The following is a 24,926-nucleotide window of genomic DNA, read 5'->3' as shown; positions in this document are numbered from 1 at the left end:
TTATTGCTTTTATTTGTCTTTATAGTGTTTAAATTAGGTTTATTATTAGATACATAGAGAAATGAGTCTGGTAGTTATCAATTAGTATAGGTGAGTTTTCCCCTCAGGCAGCTCATCATTTGTTTTATCAGTGGATCAAGAGGAAGTTGTTGTTGCAAACCCATAGCCTTCAACTGAAAGGTTCTCATTTCTCTGGGAATTTCCCCAAATTTCTGGGTGCCAGAGGTTTCATCTCTACAAAATAGAGGTGGTAGGTTGGGGATAAAGTATATTACTGAGCTGTATGAAAGGAATTGAGATAAATTCTTTTTTAAAAATGTGAAGGAGAAAAGTAGCTTTAAGAAGCCTAAGTATTTAAGTCTGCAGTAGCTATTCAGTAGACTTTGGAAAGCTTGTGTTAGTTATCCATCATCCTGGCTTCTTTCTCATGTTGTACTCTGAATAAGCGCTTTTCTTTTCTCCCTTCCTCTTGTTTTGCAGAGGTCAGAGATCTACTCCGCTCACACATGATGGACAGCCAAAAGAAATGCCACAGGCTCCTGTACTTATTTCCTGCGCTGACCAGTGAAGCGCTGTGTCATTGTAAAACGTTGTGCTTTACCTACTACCCTAGCCTTGTCTTTACCGAGGGATGCTAGTGAGTCCATGTGGTGGGAAATACAGACTGCAAACAAGTGCTTGTTGCCCAACATGGCCCAGATTCACTTGAAGCAGAAGTTAGCATCCTGGGCCAGTTTGTTCTTTCGGAACCCAGATTCTTTGAGGGTGATGTTATCTGTCTGATACTGAGCAGAAACAGAACGCTCCTGGAGCTTTGCTTTCTATTGAAGGCTTTTGACGGTAATAGGTGGTAACTTGGTAAAAGGCTGCCTTTACTGTAGCTCATCCAGCATCTCTTTTACCAACCAGAGAGAGTGAAACTAGTTTCGTATATTACCTAGTTATTCTTTCAAAACAAAAACAAACAAAAAAACAAACAAAAAAAAACCTGACGCACTGCACTAGTTATTATTAGATATTCTTAGTCTTTTTTGTACATGGAGATTTAAGTTCTAAGATGGTTTATATAATAGGTTATACCTACATTTATATTGTAGAGTAATATTAAAAAGCCTGTTCCAGAGACTCCCAAGCAGCACGGGCAGGCAGGTGTACCATTGTTAGCGGTGTGCTCGGCCTCGTGGTCCATATATTCTGCACTTTTCTATTTGCCACCAGAGTGGTAGTTTGCTGGCAAAAAATAGAGAAAAAAAAATTACAATTCTTCCAAGCTGAATTCTTTTCTTAGCCTTGGGTGACCAAGGAGAATTTGCTTGGGGCAAATTATGGCAAATATTTTCCCAGACAGGGGAAGTGTCCTGCAGATTACAGATTACTGATGTTTTCATGCCTTGAGGATTCTTTTATTTTTACACAGGGGTCAAGTGACCAGTGGATCGTTCATACAAGCAAACAAACAAAAATAAGAGAACTATTATTCAGAAGTGACCTTAGTATTACTTCACTATTCTGAACACATTGAAGACACTCACTTCATGTGGACTTTGAGCTGCAGATCTTTTACATCCACCCCAGACAGACTGGACGGGTAGCAATTGCTATGCACAGCCTAATTGGCACTGCAAGTTTCTAGAGCCATTTTGAGTTTGTGTTGTGAAAGGAGGTAGGGAGGAAAATGATGATGGAGGTGTGCCTGACCAGAGTGGAACTCTTAGTCACAGATCCACCTGCAAGTTTCTCTTTCCTTTTAGTGTTTTGTTGTTTTTGAACATAAAACCAACCATACATATGCCAGTGCCAAATGGATTAACTGGCTTAGAACATTCAACATATTGACTTAACCACCTGATGTTCACAGTGTCTTGTTTCCTAGCAACAGATGCACAGTGATAAATCAAAATTAGTCTGAGGCCACAGATTTTACAGGGTATTTGTTCCATAGCACAAAGTATTTCCCCACTCTTGCATCACAGCACAAACTACCAAATTTTAATTATTGGATTCCAGCAATAATTTTTATTGGTTTTCAAACTGGCTGAATTTTTGATAGCATTAGTTGGAGTTTGAAGCTTTTGGACTAGATCTCTAAATGGTGACAGTTTACAAGGTTTTATCTAGCTTTCTTATTTATACTTGACTGAATTGTAATGATTTTTTTTCTAATCATAATTTGACCTAATAGCCATACAAAAAAAATGACTCTATTAGTACTGACTAGGTTTAGCTTTTTGTGGTTGTAGATATTACTTCAGTTTCGGTGCTGAAAAATATGTACAACATACTAACAGAATTGAAAAAGAAAATAGAGATTTTTTTTTTTAAGCAGGTAAAGAGGGCAGCAGAGTGTTAGAATGGTGTCCTCAAAATGTAAACTAATTGTTGGCATGGAGGAAGAAGGAATTAGTGAGCAGGGATAATCAGAGGGTAAAGCTTAGCCCCATTCACAGAGAAAATAAACCAGGTCAGCAGCCCCAGGTTTTAGCATAACGTGCTTACTATGATGCTCTTTTATTAGTGTTTTCTAAATTTCAAAACACAAAATGAATGTTTGTAAGTGGCTGGGGCCCGAAGTTGGTGGCTGTTGGTGTTTTGGACCACTTGCAAGCAGTGATTTAAAAATTATAATTAGCTGAAATCCCAAAAACGGACCCAACATCAAATATCATCTGGTGCGGCCCATGCACCTGGGCAGTGGTACTGACTTGTCGTTCTCTAGGACGCGTTAGAATAGATCTATTTTTGCCAGAGCACCCTCCTTCAGTCCTCCGATTACATTTCACTAGAGTTCCTTAAGAAATTGCTGTATATTCATGGGACCTTTTTTTTAAAAAGAAGCAAAACAAGATTACTTTTTTCTATGTGATTAATATCTTACTTGATCTGCTTTTCCTAAACCTCAGTGGCTTTTCCCTTAGTCAGGGGTAGGGGTGGGAGGGCAACCTACTGGATATGACTGTTTTCAAATAATTAAAAAAACCTTTTTGTAGAAATGCTTAATTTTTAAGCGGTTAGGCACTGAGAGTAGCAGAAATCCTGCAAAGCTTTATAGTCCTTTAGACACTCGCCTTGTCGTTTCTCTGAGTCAAGTCTTGATTTCAATAATAGTGCTTTTCTCTTGCCCTGACTCCACTGGACGGGGTGTTGGTATTTTCAGGTAACATTTGTTAGCACAAGTATTTCAGACCAACATGTAGTACCCCCTCCCCCCATTTATCATTTTCATTTCATTTCTCTTGTTCTTTTTTATTTTGGAAAATCATATTGCTATGGTGTGTACGTTAATCTGCCAACAAACACCATCTACACTAACACTTGTCCCATAAGCATCCTCAAGAGAAAAAGTTGTTGCACCTTATGTATATCTCAAGCAAACCAAAATATGATGCTCTTCTGCTTTGTTTTATTCTAAAGTGTTGTATCATATCTTTCTGAAACCATTCTGAATTTAGTTGAAATTATCAATATTTATGCTTTTAACCTGAATTTCTGTATTCAAACCTGTATATAAATCTTTTGAAAAAAATTGTCCTAGCCCTTCTCTGTGATGCTGGAAGTGGATGATTTAGTCTCAGATGGAGACAACAGTACTGTTCCAGTTTCCATTAGCCTTTTATTTATTTAGTTACTCTGGGTATCTCCTATGTAATTTTGAAGTGTGTAGAGTATATTATAGTAACTGAAGCTGCAGCTCTAAGAAGCTCAGTGAAAGAAAAAATACTGTATGACATCCTTTAAGTTTTTATTTGTTTGGATACTGTAATGAGATCAGGAAAGAAAAAATGTCCCACAGCCACATTGAAGATACAAGTTCTTATCCCCAAATTAGGTTAGTTTTAAATCAAAATGGTTATTCATTAAAACCCTTTTTTCAAAGGTAAATCCTACTATTGTAATTCTGACACTTTCCCCACAAGTATCAGAAATGTGTGCATGTATTTCTGTCAGATGAGCTTTCCACCAGTGCCGTCCCGAAGTCATGCCGTGATCCCTCCACGTTATCACTGTTGTTCTAGTTCCTGCCGTAAATCTGCTGGAGAAAAAAGGGATGGAAAACAATGAACAAAAGGAAGCATCTGAACTGGCCTGGTTGGGTAGAATCCAACATGTTTATTAATCCCTGTCATTTTCTTACTAAGTCAGATGCTCGTCTACCTGCGTCATAGAGAATTTTGTTTGCGCTCTACAGTCTTTGGCTCATCGTATGGAAATATTTGCACCTATGTAAAATCTCGAGCAAACTATATGTTGACACAGAACCAGTAGAGGCTGAAAACTGAAGTTTTGCTTATACAGTGTGTTTTGTGGGGAGGGCGGGCAATGGGGAGTATCAAATAGCTCTGTTCTGAGTTTGGCATTTGGCATTAATGTGAAGCAGTGGGACCATGCTGTCTGCTGAACTACTGTACAAAACCCAAGTGTTCTGGAGCCCAGCGGCTGCAGGCCAGTGTCCCTGCGGCAAAGAAGAAGCACCATGCTTCGTTGGAAAAAGGAAGGAAGTCACGTGAGGCCTGGAGTCGACGTTTGTAAAGGAAAGTTGAGGTGTATGTGATGCTGTTGAGGAGGTTCACCTTTGATTGCACTGCTCCACAGAGCCCTTGCGTGAGGCCACTCCAAATGGGCTACCTCGGCTTTAAAAGTTATGTCAGTAAGTCCTGTTTCAAAGGTTTGTCTTTTTTGCTTCTACCTTCAGTGCCATTAGTTTCCACTGCAGTGTTTTGGCTTCACAAACCGCCTTCTCCAGAACAATGTATTGCTGAAAACGGGCAGTAGAAGCAAATGCTATAATTACATTTGACCTATAAAGTATTCAGAGTGACTGCTAGATGGAAATTAAAATTTAGCTCTCCCCACTTAGGACTTTGTTTTGCACCTTATAAAGATCGTTAATTAGATGTTACTTTTATTTATACAGACATTCCCAAAGAATTAGATTTGAATTTTGTTTTTAAGTTTTGGGATTTTTTAAAGTTATTTAGATTGACTAACATCATAATTATATTAACAGAAGAAACCATTATTTAGTCCATCTTACCAGATGTATCTGGTAAAGTATTCAGGGTTGGATGGACTGCTGTGCTTTAGTTTGGAAGTGATGTTAAGTTTATTATACCATATTAAATGACCCTATCCTTTTCAAAGGATACATTATCTTTCTCACATTTCAGTACAAAAAAGTAAGAAGAGTGAATAACAAGACAGATTTGAACCCCTCTTATACCTCCATCTATTTGTGCTACACTTTCCTTTAAAAAATATAGACCACAACACATTTTCTGCACACACAAAAGAGAGTTTCTTCTTCTGGCAAATTTTACTTGTAGTGATATGATTTATACTAACACATTGAAGAGAATACTTTATACTTAAAATTTCTATGGCCACTGTTACCTTGTTTGCAGCATGTGGTCAAAATTGATCCTGTCCTCAAATTGATTTTTATGCACAGAACTAGTTGTTGTGAACATTGCTACTCCTTCCAAAGATTTCCTAAGAACTTGGGCCAGAACTGGTTACTGAGTAACTGGACCTAATCCGATGCCTCTAAATCCTCCCACCCGCCCTGCAAATCTTACCTCACAAACTCTAACCTGAATCACAGAAACACGACTGACTGTGTCATGAACTAACACCCATCTTATTCTGCAGCCCTGGAGGGGCTGGCTTGTATCCCCTGTCTCCTCACACTAGTGCAGAACTGGGGGTAGGGAAGGTTTGTGATCTGGAGCTCCATGCGTGCTCAGCAACATTTTTCTCATTTCATTAGCATACAACAAGTCTCTTGCTCTCAGGAATTTGCCCCCCCACCCAAAAGAATTAAAACCACCTGAGATTCCACATACCAGATTATAAACTTTTCTCATAGGTTTAAATTGCTTACTTACATGTCACCAATTAAACAGCCTTGTTTGACCACCTGGTCTTAAGTCTGTTGACAGTTTCAGCATGAATGAATCGCTCATTTTTTTGCTTTCAGAAATTGGCTTGGTTCTCTTTAGAGTTGGTGTAAACATGCCATGTAATAAATGATTTCCACTTAATGGTACAACAGAATTATTGCTTTCTTAGATGTATGTGTAGTAAAAGTCAATATACACATTTATATAATTTCTTTCTTCAAAATCTTATACTTAATTTGATATTTCTAAAAATTGCACATGTGAGTCATGTGTATAACATGCTAAAGTACTTTAACTGTGATCTTAAACTGAATAAAATATTTAATAAAAATTTGAAATATTTTAAAGATATTCTTTTAAATACATTTCTTTATATCCGCACTACTGGCCATAGACCATGTGCCTTCCATAGCCCCTACTGACAGCAGTAGGGGAAAGACTTGAGTGAAAGGAAGCTAAGCCAGCTGTTTCAGAACGTCAAATGATGGTCTTCCCTAGACTGTTGGCCTGAAATTCACTTTTGTTCGAGCAGCCTAGTTTGTTTTTCTTTAACGTGTGGAGTGGATTTAGCTGGACACAAGAAGACTAGCCTTGGGCTGCAGCTGGGTCCAAGAATCTTCAGGGGACCATCTTTTGAAAGGCGTTACCTGAACATCTTTTCTTTCCCTGAACTGTAACAAGACCATGGCAGTAATTTAGCTTGTAACCTGAAGTATTATCTCAGGCCTGGGACTTACTGAATATAATGTTGCTGGGCCTTTGACACTTGGTATGCTTTTGTCCTTTGGGACAGTATGCACAGATGCACGCACACATCATAACTGTGTATATAGTATAATTATATCACAGGCTTTAACAGGCTTGACTTCAAATTCTGGTTCCACTCATTTCCCACTGGCTTTTTGTTTTAACATTTCTGAACCACGCTTATGAAAGTGGTGATGGTGATAGACCTTACATTGGATTAAGGGGCCTGTAATGTAAGTGCTCAATGAATGGTAATTGTCAACTTCCCGGTTTTATTCTGGATGGTTTTAAATATTCAAGAGAGATTTAAGTCTTCAAAATACACTTGTAAGGTCTGGAATCTTTAAGTTTTTTAGGGGTGACCCTGATCCTGTAGGGGTAAGCTGTTTTAGATGTGATCGCCTAGAAAATTCAGGGTGGGTTAAATTCACATCACTAGTGCACACTTGAATGTGTACCACTTTTAAGATTTTTCTGTAAAGTTAGTTTGCCTAATGAATTTTCAAATATTCCAGCATATTTCTCTTGATGTTAAGAGTCAAATGTGGTGATGGGGGTTCCATACCAAAGGTCTAAATTCTTTTAGGAAAAAAGGTGACAATATACATGGGTGTGGTTTTATTATTCTCCATATATTAAATACAATTACCTTATGTCTTTGAATAGAACAGGAAGTCACATGCCAGGAAAAAAAAAAAAAAAAGGTTGTTCTCAACAATGAAGGCAAAAGTAGATTTAACCGCTATTACCCATCGTGACGTTTCAACAAATACCAGCATCTTTTTCTATTCATGTTTGTTTCACCCTTTTCCCTCCATTTCATCCTCATTCCCTATCCTATAAATGTATTTTCTTGTATAAATACTTTAAATGCAGGCCTTTCAAAACATCTTTGATACACTTTTTTTATGTATCGCCTTCTCACGTTTCCAAAAATAACATTTGTCTGCTGTCCAACGCGAGGATGAGCCACAAGAAATAGTAGTACAGAAGTGAAGATTGTTTTAGAATTAGAAATTCAAATTCGATTTGAATTTATGTTTTTGAGCCAGTTTTCTAAAGAGATATTTGATGAAAGAGCACCTGCTTACTGTGTATTTTTTTTTAATTAATTGCCTTGCTTTCTATGATTCCGCACCACCCCCCATCAATATTTAAAAAGGCCCAAGGGCTGAATCTTTTAAGAATTTTGTACAAAACTTTTTTAAACGCCTGTATGTCCTTTACACATTTTCCTCCAATCCTGTTACCATTGCATTTTTTTCTCCCCAAAAATTGTGAGTGAAACTTATTTTAGGGGAGAGTACAGACAAAATTTTTACATGAGCTCTGGAAGGCAGGTTGCCAAACATTAAAAAAATCTGAAATCCTGGGTCAACAGGTCAGAAATTAAAGCATAAAATGAAATCCCTTGCTGGCAGAGATGAAATGATAATTCCTACTTAAAGGCTCACCCCACTTGGAGATCCCTTACCCCAGGGAATTTTACAAAAGGTCATTTCATCTCTGGGCTGTGTATTGAGAGTCAGAAGAGAAAGATATGAGGATTAAAAGTTTCTGGAAAATGATAAAGGATGAAAGGTGAGGGGAAAGTTTATACAAATAAGCCTTTATAAAGTTCTGTGTCTGAAACCCAAAATGGCTTTAAAGCTGTCCTATTCCAAGAAATTTGCTCAAGTATGATGATTTTTTTTCTTGATCTTTTCTGCTATTGGGCATCCTATCTGTGGTGCTTATGAGCAGTAAAACGTATTCCAAAAACAAACACCAATGCACTGGAAAGACATCTCTATATAAGAAGTGGAACTATAATACTTCGTAAATGCAACTATTACAGGTAATAATTATAGTTGGAAGCTTTGAAGTATTTGGGATAGAAAAGCAGTACTGACATAATTTTTTTTCCTTCAGAATAAATAATGGATAAATATTGGAAAAATTCATACATTGTTATCAAATGTCACTTCTGTATTGCAGCTTGGGTTGTGGATGGCAGCATATTAAAAAAATATAAGCACTGTTCTGAACATGGAGTCCTTGGAAATCTCAACCCTCCTTATAAATAGAATACAGCGTATTTAACACACTGGTGCTAGCCTCATCTGCATTAAGCCCAAATTGTGTATATCACAATTGTGTATATCAATCAAAATAAAAATGGTTTTGTTCTTTCCATTTTTATTTCAAAGCCCATGAAAATTATTCCGACTCATTTGATTTGACTCCAGAAGTGTTCTCTGCTATTCCTATCTCATGTCCATTAAATTGCTTTTTTCGTACTCCTATAGCAATCCAGTAGTTCAGCAAATCTGCATTGTGTACCTATTGCTGGATGCTGCGTACCAACAATATAGTCTTCTGAGGGTGTAGAGCGGCGGTTAGAGTCCCTTGAAATGTAATGCAAATGGGGTTGGCATGGAAATTAAAGGCTGTCAGAAAGAAGTGACACAAACACATGAAACTTGATAGTCTGCATTTAAGACCAAGAAAAAAAAATGCTGTGTTACTGTTCTTTCAAAGAATAAAATTCTTTGTAAAACCTCATGCAAGAGATCTTGGCATAAGAAATGAGCCTTTAATACAGATCTCAGTCTGACAAAAATGTGTTTGGGGCAAAGCTGTGATATAGCGTATGTTTGCTGTGTGTGTGCTTTCGGTTCTGGAACACCTTTGGGGTCTGGCTTCTAGAATTGAGGTGCTGTTAGCTGATAATCAGTGACAGCCATGGTGTGGTCCAGGGATATTTGAAAGGGTCAAGTCAAGGAGCATTGTTAAAGCACTTGGCCTTGGTGAAAGGTTCTGGCAGCCAGGTAGCATGACACCCTGATTTTCTCTTCCTCTCCTTGGCTATTTCCTTTTCTCACCTTTGTCCCAACTTTTGGCTGAAGTGTTTCAGTTGTTGGCATTTTTCTTCAGCAAAGCATCCCTGCCCATTTTCCCACCCTCCACACGCAAAATCTGTTTTAGATTTTACTTTCTTCTCCCTGAAAATAATTATAAGGTTTTTATGGATGGGTGAATGACTCAAAAACTCCTTTGCTGCAGGAGAACTCCTGGTGCAAAAAGGAACTGTTTAAAGGCTTCTGGGTTCTGATGTGTCCTGCCAACATTTCAGTTGAATCTAAATTAGGTACATGACTCTTCCTGTGCTAAGCCTTAGCCTTCAAAGAGGGCTTCCCTGTAAGAAGCACCTATTCTTACCTCATTCTGCGGGCCGACTGCCCCGTGGCAGTAGCGAAGGCTGGGTATCTCAGGGTGGCCAAGTCTAAATCTCTTTAGGGTTGATACTTAAAGGAATTTTTTTAACTCCCCAAATCGTCTGCTTTAAAAGCAAGAGAGCTCTCTTAGATCTGCAAACGGCACTGTAATTTATGCATGAATTCAGAAAAGTTTTAGAAATGTAGAGCATTCATTTGAAGTTCATCAGTCATCTGTAATCCCCAGTCAAGGAGATCTGTGTGTTGAAAAGATCTCTCTTGGCCTTCCTCTTCCTCCTTCCAAGTATCTGGTTTTAAATGGTCAGGTCACCAGGCAGCAACATCTCCTGAGGATCTGGGCTGTGTGCCAAGCACCGTGGCTAAAGCAACAAGCCTGCACCTGACATTTGAACAAAAGTGTGATGAGTCGACTCCCAAGTAGTCACAGGCTGCCCTGGAACACTGCAAACTGGAGTCAGACCAGGAGCTTATCTTCTATGTATGGGCATTTCTCCATGGGAATTACTTTTTTTGGGTTCCTTTTTCACTCCTACCCACACATCCACTACTCCATATGCCTTCTTTTAAAAAACAAATGGTTTTATGGTCTTGAGTGTGCACTTCCCTTTCGGTGTCGCCTTGCTGTGACATTCTAGCCTGGCACCGCCACCATCTGCTCCTCAGCCAAAGATCTATTTTAGATAGAAACTGTCCCAACTTTTGCGCCTACTGCAAAGAGCAGTTTCAGTATCTGGTGGTGGCAAGATGAACCGAGTTATAAATTAACCGATGAGTATTACTTCCCGGGGAAGAAGAAGACTGCTTGCAGTCAAAGAGGAGGCAGAACTAACTAGGTGGCAAGACTGCACCTCAGGCGGGCCCTGGAAGATAGCCGTCAGGAGCTGGGAACCCTGTCTGTGGAGGGCTACTTTTCCCTGCAGAGCAGCGGCCGTCACAGTCCCCAAGTCCTGGAACAGAGCCGAGGTTTCCAAGATTAAGCTGCTGTAGATGAGCAACATAATTGACACTTCTTGGTCTCATATTTTCTTCTGAGTCAATTTTAAACTAAGGTTCGAACTTTTTGACTTGAATGTTAACCTCATAAGGTTTGCTTAAGCCATTTGTCTTCAAAACTTACACTTTGCAGGAATAATTCTCAGTTTGAAAATCAGGCAGGAGGGTCACCCATAGTCAAATGGCCCTAGAACACAAAAACTAGGGAATGGGTGCGGCCTTTGTTTTTAAAAATAAAATTTTGGATTTCATAGCCCTTATTTTATACTTTATACCCAGGACATTTAAGTAGAATGTGATGTGTTTCAAATCCATTCCACAGCCTGATCCACCCCTTGCAGTCTTTTTTAAAAAGATTTATTTATACATAGAAGAACTGGGGTGTAGGCCAGAGGTACCAGGAGGCCCTACCTTTTGCAGCCAGCCTCACCGAGGAAACTCTGTTAACGAGATTTTATAAACCCAGTTATGTCCGTTTCTACAGAGCCATCTTTAACAGCCATATCAGATAAACATGACTCATGTTTATAAATCATTGGCAGGGTGACCTCACTCTGCACTTCCACCAGCGTTGGGGGACCTTTTCCCAGGTACTCCCAGTGGTTGAATGTCTGGCTCCCTCCAGGGCCAGCCAAAGCACCCATCACCTTGAGGAGGCCTCCAGAGAACCTGAGAGAGGGAGGAACTACCAAATGGCCTTAGTTCATTTATACTTTCCACTTGGCTATGATTATCCGAGAATATTCTCCTGAGATGGCTGAGACCAGGTTTCTTTCAAATGCCTTCGAAAGGACAATGCTGTCATTGCCGGCTCGGGGAAATTGGCTGTACGGAGGAAGAGAAGTGACTCCTGAAATGTGACAGTGAAGCATAATATAAGATGAAATGTAATTTAAATGTATTACTGGACAAAAACCATTAGCCCAATGAACATAAATAGCCATGCTGGGGAAGGGCATTATTTCCAGATAACTTCTCCCTCAGTTTTGGAGAAATTTTCTCTTATTGAAGGCTTTTCCGTGTCATCAAAGGGGTTTGCAACTGAAACATGTTATCAAGAAGTCAGATTTTTCCACTTGTGTAAACAACGCCATTGGAATTACTGTGACATTTTTGCAGGCAGGGAAGCCAATAACAACTGATACAACCAGAACTAGGCAATTTTGCTTTCTGAAAGAAGGCTTGTCAACTTGATTATCCTCCCAGATGCTGCCAAATTCCTACTGACATCATCCACACCATTAACCACTTCATTAAATTCTTCATGTTGCTAATGCTGTCTTCATGTAATCTGACTCAGCAAGAATTAGAAGAAAAGGAACTTTAAATCTCTAGGTTCAACAAAGTGGCAAGACTGAGAGACCCCAATACTGCCGTAGGCTAACCCCGTGCATCCGAGTGGGTAGAAGTTGTGCGTGTGGGTGCCGGTGCAGAGACAGTGTTGATGTTCAGGGTGCAGAATTGTCCCCCTTTGCGAAACAGGGTTCATGCACTGAGTTTATGCAGCTTGCTGATGTGCAGGAGGGTGGGAGCGCTGCCCTCCTACGGAGCCAAGATGGTGCAGTAAAAGGGCAGCCAGCCAGCAAGTGTGTTCACGGCTGAGCCCAAGTGCAGCCTGTTTCTTCATAAAGAGTATTTCACTTTCGGTTTGTTGTTGGTTTTGTGTGGTGTTTTGTCAAAGGAGGAAAGAGGCTCCTGATGCATTTCAGACACGGGAAAAAATACTTCCAATCTCTTTCCTGAAGGCAGTTGCTCCCCACCCAGATGAACTGGAACCATAAGCACCCCAAGAAGGAGGCTGAGAAGTGGGGGAGGTTGGAAGAGGCGTGGCATGAAGACTGTCAGCTCTGGGATCCCTGAAGGCCAGTGTGTGCTGGAGGCCAGCTGGATAGTGTGACCTCAGACTCATCCTAGTGTCTACATTTTTTATTCTCTTTGTGGTATAGTTTTGGCGTCTATTATTTCTGGGTAAAATTTGCTATCATTTATAATAGTTCCTTTAGTATTATTCCAATTCTAGTGTGGTGGGGATATATTCTTTTAGTTTTTGTATTTCTTCAGTCTCGATTGGTCGTCTGCATAGTTGCGGCACCAGGAACGGCTGTGTGGAGCTAGGTCTGGCCCGACTTTGTCACGTTTGCCTTTCAAGTGCAGAGCCTTGCCCTGAGGAGTTGGCTCTTGTCGCCAGTAGTGCACTTAATGGCAGAGCACACCTTACATAATTGTTATCTCAGCTTTCGCTCGCGGTGGCGTGAGGCAGATGCTTTGAGTGATAGCACAGCTAGTGTAGAGAGGAGCCTCTTCCTTAGGAGGTGCAGGTGAGCTAAGCTCACCTCTGCCAATTCAGGCTCCAGCTGGTCACGTCTGGGAGGCCCAGTGTAAGCTGACCGCCAGCACCTTATATAGTTCACATGCGGCGTTCACCAGGCTGTCCACTGTTCTCACCCCCGACCCCACTTAGGTAGCAGTTTGCACCCTCAGTCTGAGTGGGGAGCTGCTATCTGGCAGTCTAGTATTTGTGGCAGCCACTACTCTACTTCCTGCAGCCTTCTAGCTTGGTCTCTGCTCCTCTGCTCTGTAGTTTTCCAGAGCTAGATCCCTGTGTCCTGCACAAGCTATGGTACCTGCCTCCAGTGTAGTCTCTGGGCGTTGACGCCCCACTGTAGGCATGAGCCTGAGTTAACTTTGACAGAGGCCCCATGTCAAAGCAGCCCCACCCTCTGTTGGGTTCTGATGCCCCAGTAACCCCTCAAACAATATAATTTATTTTTCCCTACCCCCAACCCCTTGCTGAAGAGTCCCCCTTTATGCATATCGGCCATTATCCACGGGATGTTGTCTTTATGCATAATCTTGTTATAAATATGTGGAGGAGGAGAGTCTGGTGTCTTCTGTCTTCCACCATCTTGCTGGATTCCCTGACTCAACCAACTGTAAGAAAGTACTCCACTAATATAAATGAGTTGGAAGTCCCCAGACTTGTTGCTTATTTTTTCTGTAAACCTAAAACCAACCTGAACTATGACTATGAGACAAAAACCCAGACTTTCTTCCATGTGTCTCTTTTTCAAATACCAACAAAGAGGAACAGCTTAGTGAGTGAAAAGGCATGTGGATTTTATCATTGATAGTCTTCTGTTTAATGAGGTAGGTAAATTAGTGAAAACATTTTTTTTTTCTGTTTTTTGGGATTCAACAAGGGTTTTTTTCTACTTTGCATGGAAAAAATAAGTCATTCGTAAACTCTTCCTTTTCCAGTATTGACACAAAAAAGATTGACAACTACTGCATCTAAATGAAAAGAAAGCTCTCTCTGTGTAGAACAGCTGCCCCATTTTTACACTGATGCTCTAGCCTGGTTCCAGATATAAAATAATGTTTTAGAAAGTGTGATCATCAGAAAGTCCTGCTGCTGCTCAGTGGGGGGTGGCTGTGCATTGTTTGATGAAACCACTTCAGTGTTTTAGATCTGGGGGGAAAAAACTACTTACAAATGTTACTGCTATTCTGGCACCCATTTTGTACAAGGCTTGGTAGAAATGCAGTATCTTTTAGGGCCTGAGAGAAATATCTGAGAATCATGAATCTATTTGGAGGGTGATAGATCTTCACTCATGAATTCATTTATCTAGCCACTCAGCAAATATTTACTGAGTTTGCTGAAAATGGGGTTTGAGATTTATGTAGGCAATAACAGGAGGAAAGGGCCCATTTCTGCTTAAAAAAAAAATCATGACCTATTGGGAGGCTGGAAAGACAGAAATTTAAGAATTACTATGTAAAATAATAACCCTTCTAAAGCCAGAACACAGAGAAGAAAGCCAGGAAGGCTTCCCAGAGGAGGGGTCTAATTAAGCTTGTAACTGGGATGAGTTGTCTGAACTCTGTCTCAGAACCACAGTATCAGAAAGTTTATTTCAGACCAACACATTTTTCACTGTGTGTAAGTGTGTGTGTGTTGGGGGGAGAGTGTGGGGGAGGGTGGCAGCAGGGGGAGGGCAGAACTACTACCCCATTTTTCTTTTCTGCAGAAAGTGAAAAGACCATGGCATAAGGAAAGAAAGAAGACATGAATGGATTTCCAAGTGACCACAAAGTTTACAAAATTTGATAATTTAAACCTATTTTATTTACAATGTTTCTTGGTTCCTATGGTGTTTCAGCTGTACTGGGTGCCAAAACAGCATATGTATTTAAATATTTTCAGAAATGCCAATCATATTTAATTATATTTTCATAGAATTATAATATTCCATGATAATAAATTAGAAATCATAATTACTCTGAATTGTTATGTGAAAAGTAGTGATTCTTCTGTCTTTTAAAAATTTCCTTCCTATTTTCTACATTGTCTGCACTTTAGTCTATCTGCCCTGATGTGATATGGACAGTCAGATTCTCTGGCCTGAGAAAGTCAAAAACCATTTGCATTACAACTGCCCAACTCCTGTGGCATTGGATTAGCCAAAAAAAAAAAATACACTCAAGATGTAAAATTTAAGGCCCCAACAAAACTGGAGCTGCAAATGAAACATGTTGGAAATAATTTGACATTTGATGTTACAGTAGTTAAGTCCTAGCAGGAAATGGATGACATAATTATATTGGAAAAATTTGAGTTAACAAAGGGAACTGAACTTTGGTTTACCAAGTTATAGGAAAATCACAAAAGACAGGACAAGATCTCAAGGCTCGTGAAATCTCTTTCTCCTAGGTCTAAACGATCTAGATCCTGGAAAGATAACTTGAACTGGAGTCACAGCTGAGTGGAGAAGGTGGTGACAGAGAGCCACAGTCAGCACAGGCTTCTCTATCCTCCCTTCCTCTCCTCTCCTGCTCAGTTTCCACCAGCTAAACCCAGCTGAAAGCCAAGAGCAAGAGAACTGGTTGGTTTGTTTAGCCTTGTGGTCCACAGCAAGGGGCTGGGAAGGCGGGCAGCAACTCAGATACTTATGTATTTATAGTTGGGGCACAGTGGTCTTGACTTACTTTATAGATTAGTATGTTATTTTAAAACACACGGTAAGAGAACAGCCATACTTGACAGGCCTGACAGGCCTCACTATTTGCTATTTCAGGCCTGAAGAGTAAGGTGTGGTAATCTGGTGCTTTTCAATGAACCCAACCCAGAAGAGGCTCCCACAGTTTAACTCAGCCCAAGTACAAGGGCTTTGGTCTGGAGAGATGTCCCCAACCCCGAGGCCACACACAGTTCCTCCATCAGACCATCAGGAGCAGAGAGACGCATATTCCAGAAGGCTGTGGTCTCACCAGAGGTGGGGAGAAAGCAGAGTCAACACACATCAGTGTTGAAAAAATGGGTTGAGTACACAGCGCCCTCATGGACTGTTCCAGGACAAAACGTGTGGCCATTTAATGATGTTGATAACTCACAGCAGTTAAACGCAGCAGAGAATTCTTGTCTGTATTTGGTACCAAAACAACATTTGTATTTAAATATTTGCGTTAAACATATCTTGTGTTTGGAGAGTATTAATGCTGTTGACATTGTTCCATAGCTGTGCTCTTTAGGGAGTAAGAATGTGTCTTCAGTATTAGTCAACAAACCTTAGAAAACATTTGAATAGGAATTAGGATACTCAACGGAGGCACCGAATTGGAGGAAGGAGCAGTTGAAGTCTTGCGGTGGGCTCGAGGAGATAGGCCCTTGAGGTGGATGTTCTGGTGGGTCTCTGGCCCTGGGCTACTGGCACTGGGCGAGGCCACAGCTTTGACCAGCCTGCTCCTCCTCCGGGGAGATGCAGATCTTTGCCCACTCCACGTGTGATCTCCTCTTTGAGCTGAGCATCTGTTGTGGCACCTGCAGAACTCAGCTCTAGCCTGCGGACACTGAGCCCTCACCTTTCTCTGTGCATCTGTCTGTGCGTCCTGGCTTCTGAATTCAGAAACTACATCCTAGAGTCCTGGAGAAAAAGCAGTTCACTGCAGGAGCTGAGTCACTGAGCGGCTGACAGGCAGCACAGGCGCCCCAGAGGCCAGCAGCATCCTCTGTGCCTGGCCTGACCTGACCCGGGGCCCCTGGTCTGGCCTCAGCGATCCTGTGTGCCTGGGGGGGTTGTGTGTGGGGGGGTGCGGGCCACCGAGCTCAGAACCCAGGCGGGCTGGGCTCCTCACGTCTTTCCTATTCTGACCACGCAGCCCTCTGAGACGCTGTTAAGAGCCTGAGTGTCAAGAGTACTTAATTTAATGGGCCTCATATGGGCTAAGGAGGAAATTAGAGCACCAACTGAGAGCTGTAACTTTTCATCAGTGACTTGGACCTGACCTGGGGCAGCCAGTTTGAAGGAGGGGGAGCTAGCAAGACGTGGTCTGCTTTATCCAGAGGTTCCACAGAAAAGGACGGGGGCCAAGGTTAGGTGTGGCAGGGCAGACAGCACTGAAGAGGGAAGTGAGATTAATAAAAGTATTAACAACCCCCTCTCTGCCTTGTTTTGCTCTGCTTAATCTTCTCTCCTCTGCCTCCCTGACCACTTCCCCACGCTGGACTCGTCCAGTGACTGGGGCCCCTGGGGCCCTGTTCTCCCAACTACACATTCTGCACTGAGGAGAATCTACTTGTCACTGTGATGTGAGATCAGGGACCAGTGAGAGGTGGGAGTGTCCTTTCAAGAACTTGTGCGTGGCAGCAGTGACTCCAGTACCCAGTTAAAACAGAACCAGGCAAGTGTCCCCATGGTGCTAGGTCTTGGGGTTGTCTGGGGAGGATCTATCCATGCCACTCTCCGGGGCTCAACATATGTGATCTGGGCCATCAGCGTCTGCCCCCACCCTTCAGTGTCCACGCAAGTTCCTGGCAGGACAGGGAGACACATGCTGGAGAAACAGCCCTCCTTCAGCAGACCCTCCTTCTTTAGCTTTCCCAAGGGGACCCTGTCACGTGGTCTCAACCTTGAAAGGGCTGATCTGTGCTTCGCTTGAGCTGTTTCTTCTGGAAGGACAGGCACTTCCACAAATACTGTTGCTGTTCCTGAAACTATTTTTTTTTTAAGATTTATTTATTTATTCATTCAGAACTGAGGTACAGGCCAGAGATGCGGAGGGTGGAAGGAGCCACCCGGGCAGGTGGGAATCGAACTCATGAAGTGGCTTAAGCTTCTTAGTGCTGTGCTTTAACCCGCTGCGCCACCAGGGAGGGCCTCCTGAAACTTTTAATAACCTGAATCCCCATATCTGAAAATTGTGACCTCAAGACTCACTAGCCTTGACTCTCAGTAGCATTCAGTAGAAGCCTCAAGCCTTCTCTCTCCCCAGCTTCCTGCCTGGCTTCTTCCACCTGCCTGGCTAAGCCCGCTCTGTCACCTTCACTAGTCCCACTAGGTTATTGAGGCCCTTTGGTCACGCGCTTCTTCCACCAAATCAGTGCCTGAGGCTGCTGCATAACAATCTCCTTCCTTGATTAGAGCATCTTAATTATGCTCTAGGAATTTGCTTAAACAGATTAATCATTCTCGAGGACAAATTTAGAAGCTGTGCTTACTGAGGGATCTGCTCTGAATATCCCCTGGGAAATTCTGATTACACCAGTCTGTTGGGCCCTTGCCAGGGTCTTGGCATCTCAGGGACTTGGACATGGGTGGAAGGCCACCCGCCACCTCCACACCCTTCTCCTTGCTCCTCTGGACCGGCTAAGCAGGCTCTGAAATGGAGCTAACACTTGATTGTGAAGTGTGGCTGAGGATTGAGAGAAGGTCTCTTCCAGACCACTAAATTTGTGAATTTCTCCTTAATGAAACTGAAAATCTTAGTCTGTCCCCTTCTTTATGGACCATTAGATTCCCAGAGTTTCTGATTAGAACCCCTAGCATCCAACAAGTACTGACATTGGTGCCACATCCCAGGCCAGCTTAAGGAAGTTTCAGGATGGGGGCACCTTTATTTTGAAAAGCAAGTTGTGTTTCCAATATAGATCAGGTAAGAACCACAGCAAAATCTGAGCACAACCAAACGGGTTAGTTTTGTGCACATAATAAAGGAGGGTTGGTTCCAGAGCCTTGATCCTAAGGGCAGGTCTCAAATAACGTGATCTACCGAACACATGTGTTCACAAATCCTTGAAGTTGGGGAAGCTATGTTTCATGATGCAAAGTCAGGACTTTGGATCGGACTGCATGCACCTAAGTGCCCTTCTAGCATTTCCTAAATCTGAGACCTTGAGAAAGTCACGTGACCTTGCTGAGCCTTGGTCTTCTCATAAAGGCTGCACTGACTTCATAGCAGTGATAAGGAGGTGGGTGAGCTCCTGGGAGAGAGAGCATAGGATAGGGCGGGGCTTATAGTAAGCTCTCACAGTTAGCTATCTGTTTCCTTCCTTTCTCCTTAACATCACCATTTGGCTCACGGATAGAACAGGATGTTCACAAGAGGTGAGACCAGTAGACTTTTTCTAGTGCATTAGTCAGTATTCTCCAGACACACACTGAGTGTATGTAGTGTATGGATATTTATAATGGAAATAAGCTTTACAAGATTATGGGAGCAGAAAAGTCCCACAATCTGTCATGTGCAAGCTGGAGAAACAGGGAAGCTGGTGGTATAATTTAATCAGAATTTTAGTCCTATGAGCTAGGAGAACCATTGTGTGATGGCAGCAGAGGATGGATGTACCAGGCCCAGCTCAGAGAAGAAGCTTGCTCTTCCTTCACCTTTTTGTCATATTCAGGCCCTGGCAGTGCTGGGGAACCTTATCTTTAACACTGTCTGCCAATTCATCTACTTAGTCCTCCTGGAAACACCTTCACAGCTGTACAGATATAATAATGCACTACCCTAAGCTCAAATTGACACATAAAAGTACCCACCCATGTTTCAGCCCTGTCAGTCTGGCACCCAGCCACATTTCCTTAAATTCTATTTAATCTTTAGGTAAAGACAATAATAGCAAGGTCATAATTCTGCCTAATATAACTATCCTGTGTGCAACCCCATGCACAGCCTGTGGTAACACTAAGCAGTCCCTAAGGGGCCTCAGGTGAATATCCCAGCCACACTTATCCTCCCCTCCACTGTGGCATTAAAGTTTCATTCTCTCTTGATAATATGGATCAACCATCCCAGGCAACTCTATAATCCATTTTCCCACTGGTAATTCTGAGGCTCAGGAGTTCAAATGGCCAAGTAGCTGTCTAACTTTCAGGTTTGTTGAGTGGTTGTGTCTTCTGGTGGCAACATTCCTTCCTTGGAAACTAAGGCCTCTTGGCCAGTAAAGCACAGAGTCATAGTGTTAGGAAGTAAAAAAATCTTGAGTGGGCCACTGGGGGTAACAGCAAGTGGTGCCACTCCCATGTCCACTAATTCCTGGAAGTTAAGACCCGAGGCATCCTGGCTGCCAGAAAAGTAGCACCATGGAGGCTGACTCAGGGCACATACACCCTTCTGGAGACTCTTGCTGTGGTCCTACAAGTATCGCCATCTAATCACACTCGAGTCTTCAACAGCCACCCCACACGCCCATCAAGCTAGCTGTGTCAGGTTGATGGGGAGTATAAGACTAGTAAGCAGGCCCATCGCTATAGTTCTTTTGCTCTTTAATGAGCTCTTTGATCCAAAGCAATGCTCTGTGGAATATCACAGTGGATAGGAGGTCAGTGAGTGCACAGATGGTACTTTTAGCAGAAGCATTGTGCGTAGGGAAGGCAATCCATGTGCAGCGTGAAAATGTCTATTCCAGTAAGGACAAAATGCATCACACTGAAAAGCTGTGCACAGCGAAAGGAACTCTCACTAAAACAAAAAGACACCCTATTGAATGGGAGAAAATATTTGCACACCATACATCTGACAAGGGGCTGAAATCCAAGATATACAAAGAACTCATACAACTCGACAAAAAGAAAACAAATAATCCAATCAAAATGGGCATAAGAGCTAAATAGACATTTCTCCAAAGAAGACACACAGATGGCCAACAGGCACATGAAAAAATGCTCATCATCACTTGTTTTATTATGTAGGAAGAGTCGTGTCAAAGATATTTATAGACAGATTTGGAAAAAAAGAAAGATCGGAAGCAGAGAAACTGATCAAGAACATGTTTAGTCAGAGGTGGAAAAATACAAAATATTTAGGATTTTGTTTAGTGTTTAATTAAAGCATTGTCATTTTTAGGGGAAAAAAGCTTATGTGATCCAAGTATTTAACTATGACATATGACATATCTTTGGCACCAGCAACTATGTGCAAAGTAAGACCATGTTAAAAAAAATTACATTTCAAGCTTGAAATATTTCTTTCTTTTTTCTTATATGGCTTCTATACAAAATTTGTCAAAATAAATATATCCAACTTTTAAATTATAATAAAGTAAATTTCAAAATCAACAAAGATACTCTGCAGGGGGAGAAGGCAGGAGTAGGATCAAAACAATTGTGGGAAGAGCACCAGGGGAGGTGGTGACGGTGCAGGGTGAACTGGTGGTGGGAAAGTCATGGGACAAGAGCTGAGATGAATGCATCCATTGTACAAGAAATGAAGGAGTAAAAAAATATATAATATAAGTTAAAAAATCAAAAATCCAAATGTATCCAACTTTTCATTGCATGTCAGTAAATACTTTTTCAGGTCTCAGTGTGTGTGATGCTACAGAAAATACTAGGCTATACTATAGACAGAACTTTTACCACTGGAAACAGTTACCTCCTCTTTTTTTTTGGTGGGAGTGGGGGGTGTTAGAACAATTCAATCTTTAAGAAAAACTTAATAAATGCCTGCTGGGTTAAGAAACATCCTGGAATGAGTCAGACATAGTTTTGGTCTTGAGGAATATACTATCTGTTTGGAGAACTGAAAAAAGGATGCAAACGATTATAATACAAAGCAGATGAGCAGAATCACTCAGGAGTACAGTGTGAAATGGTTCAAAGGAGAGAGGGCTTACATCCTTTTGGAACTACAGAATTTTTTTGTGAAATTGAAGATTGGCTTCAGAGATGATCAAGATTGAAAAAAAAAATAAAACTCATCTCATGAGAGGGGAGTCAAGAGAAACCAAGGTGCCTTGTTAGAGAGCTCTGGGTGGAATATGTTGGCATGGGAGGACAATCAGCCAGATGCTAAATTGAACCTTTAAAAGATTGTGACAGATTAGAGTGGTGCGGAGGAGAGAACAGGGCTTCCATGAGATAATCTGGTCCATGTCAGTCGCCAGTGACCAGCGTGGCGAGGTCTGGGTTGTCCCCGCTTTTTGCCTCAGTTTCCTCTCCTGAAGTAGGAGCTAAACTACATGGGCCTTTGCCTCATGTTTCCCAGCCTTGCACTCATGTAGCTCATTTCTTAGTCCCAGTAGAAAACTTTACATTTATTTTAGTAACATCTCACCTTGGCAGCAATTTTGAAATATGTGAAGGGTTTGTGTATTTGTGGAGGGATTAGATATGGTCTGTCTGACCAGGGGCTAGGAGCAAGACAGATATGGGCAAGAGAGAGAGAGAGATAAAGGGCCAGCATGAAAAAGTAATTTTCTAACCGGCAAAACAAAACTAGGAGTCACCCTCTATGTCAGAGGGAGTGCGTTTCATGTCACCGGGGGTGTTTAGAGAGGACCATGGGAGAGATGGTTCAAATATTAGATGATATCTTTTCCAGAGATGATGTAGAATTAAAAATGGCACGAGGTAAAATCTCATTAACATGGACGGAAAATAGAGGGCGGAGGAGGCCTTCCGGTTAAAGACTAATGAGATTTCCATTTGGAGGTTTTTACTGCTGTGAGATGAATCTAATACCTTTTGTGCTGTTTTCTGAGAAAATGCTATTTTAGGTAATTCCTGAAATACATTTTGCTGGGTGTAAATATAAGGCTTTCTCTCTGAAGAAAGCTTTATATATAATTCATAGAAAAGTTACTTAACCTTAAACTACAAAGATAAGCTTAACAATATTAAATAATTTAAAAAGAAATTTCTATTGACATCTAGAAACTAATGTATTTTTATATTGATATCTACAAATATGGATATGTCAATCAATCTATACAGTGACATTAAACTATAGAGAAAATTAAATAGGTCTCTTATTTTTCAATACATTTAATTACTAAGAATTTAGTAACAGGAAATAACTAGACAACTAGCTATCGAGTGATTCACTTCTAAGGAAAAGAATTTTGAAATAATCATTGAAATGATGTATTGTCTTCAGTCTGAGCACTTGATGAAGTGAAAATACTTATTGCTTTGTAATAATCATATTTATCTGAAGATTTTTGAGATAATCACATGGACTATTTATTTCATATGAAATATTTTGTACCTGAAATCCGAAAACTTAACTCTCTTGAGGTAGAACCAAACCTGTGGCCCCGAGCTAGGTCCCTGTCAGTCAGTCTCATGGCTGCCACTTGCCGGTGCCGCGGAGGAACACGTTCGTGCTGGGAGCGGGGTGATGACCATCGGGAGACAGGGGCTCTACTCCTGTCACTCAGTAGAACACAGCAGAGTACACGGGGTGTTTTTCCTCACAGAGGTGCATTTGAGGCTTAGGGGGACAGCACCCCATCAATGGAAGTTTTGTGTGTTTCTCTGTTCCAGCGGTTTCTGTTTTATACCTCTGAAGTCATAGAGCACTATTATCTCAGTGATTCTCAACTCTGGATTTTAATCTCTGGAGGCTTTAAAAAATTTTATTAATAATATAATAGTTTATTTTTACATAATTTTGTACATTTTTTTCTTTCTTTCTTTCTTTTTTTTTTTAATCTCAATTGTAATCCCCGTGGGCTACCCATCACCAAGTCACCCATGTGCCATCACCACAGTTTAGGACACTTCTCTCCCCCCACCCCACCCTGTTTTTGATCCTATTTCCCACCCCACCCCCACAAAAGGTCTCTGGCATATGCTGTTCATCATTCTTGTTATTTTCTCACTTGGTCCATTACACTCCTGCTATGAGCGAAACCATCGGTATTTTTCTTTTTCTTTCTGGCTTATCTCACTAAGCATGATCTTCTCCAGCTCCATCCAATTTGCTGCAAAAGACATGTGTTTCTTTTTTTTTTGGTTGCTGAATAATATTCCATTGTATATATATATATATATACCACATCTTTTCTTTTTTTTTTACAAAAGTTTATTTTTACATCATTTTGTACATTTTTTTTTCCATCTCAATTGTAATCCCCGTGGGTTTCCCATCACCAAGTCACCCATGTGCCATCACCACAGTCTAGGGCACTTCTCTCCCCCCACACCCCGTTTTGATCCCATTCCCCACTCCACCCCCACAAAATGTCTCTGGTATATGGTTGTTCATTATTTTTGTTATTTTCTCTCCTGGTCCATTATACTCCTGCTATGAGTGAAACCATCGGTATTTTTCTTTCTCTTTCTGGCTTATCTCACTAAGCATGATCTTTTCCAGCTCCATCCAAGTTGCTGCAGAAGACATGTGTTTCTCTTTTTTTGGTTGCTGAGTAATATTCCATTGTATATATGTACCACATCTTTTTTTTTTTAAGATTTATTTATTTATTCATACAGAACTGGGGTACAGGCCAGAGATGCAGAGGGTGAGAGGATTCACCAGAGACAGAGTGGGGAGCAGAACAGGCAGATCGACAAAGTACACTGCTGAGGGGAGCAGCGGGCGGGTTAGGAGAGGTCTGCCACGCCATGTGGTCACCTCCGGGGCAGGCGGGGATCGAGCTCATGTAGAAGTGGCTTTAGCTTCTTGGTGCTGTGCTTTAACCCGCTGTGCCACCAGGGAGGGCCCTGTACCACATCTTGTTTATCCAGTCATCTACTTTTGGGTATTTGGGCTGCTTCCATGTTTTTCCAATTGTAAATAAAGCAGCAATAAACATGGGGGCGCAGGTATCTTTTTGAATCAGTGTTTTTGTGTCTTTTGGGTAGATACCTAGGAGTGGGATTGCTGGGTCATAGGGAAGCTCCATGTTAAGCAGTTTGAGGAAACTTCTCTGGAGGCTTTTAAAGACTACAAATGCCGATGCTTAAAGCAGTGGTTCTTGAGCTTCAGCAGGACTGGAGAGCTTGTCAAACACAGATGGCTGAGCGGCATGTCGCTGCTCATGGCCCAAAGTGCTGATACACTTAGG

General features: G+C 41.5%; 1 protein-coding gene across 5 annotated transcripts in view; it reads left to right on the top strand.

The window, feature by feature from the left end:
• The window catches only part of BBX (bobby sox homolog (Drosophila)), a 258,107-nt gene extending 251,859 nt beyond the window's left edge, over positions 1 to 6,248 (top strand). For all 5 annotated transcript variants that reach the window (XM_004675232.2, XM_012732817.1, XM_012732804.1 and 2 more), the window contains one exon: positions 481 to 6,248. In XM_004675232.2, coding sequence (XP_004675289.1) covers positions 481 to 568 — 88 coding nt within the window. In that variant the 3' untranslated portion in view covers positions 569 to 6,248. The remainder of the gene's footprint in view (positions 1 to 480) is intronic.
• Positions 6,249 to 24,926: the final 18,678 nt, after the last annotated feature.

Source organism: Condylura cristata, unplaced genomic scaffold, assembly GCF_000260355.1.
Source record: "Condylura cristata isolate star-nosed mole 26May11 unplaced genomic scaffold, ConCri1.0 scaffold00003, whole genome shotgun sequence".
NCBI classification, from domain to species: Eukaryota; Metazoa; Chordata; class Mammalia; order Eulipotyphla; family Talpidae; genus Condylura; species Condylura cristata.
This window is presented reverse-complemented; position numbering and strand designations above follow the sequence as displayed.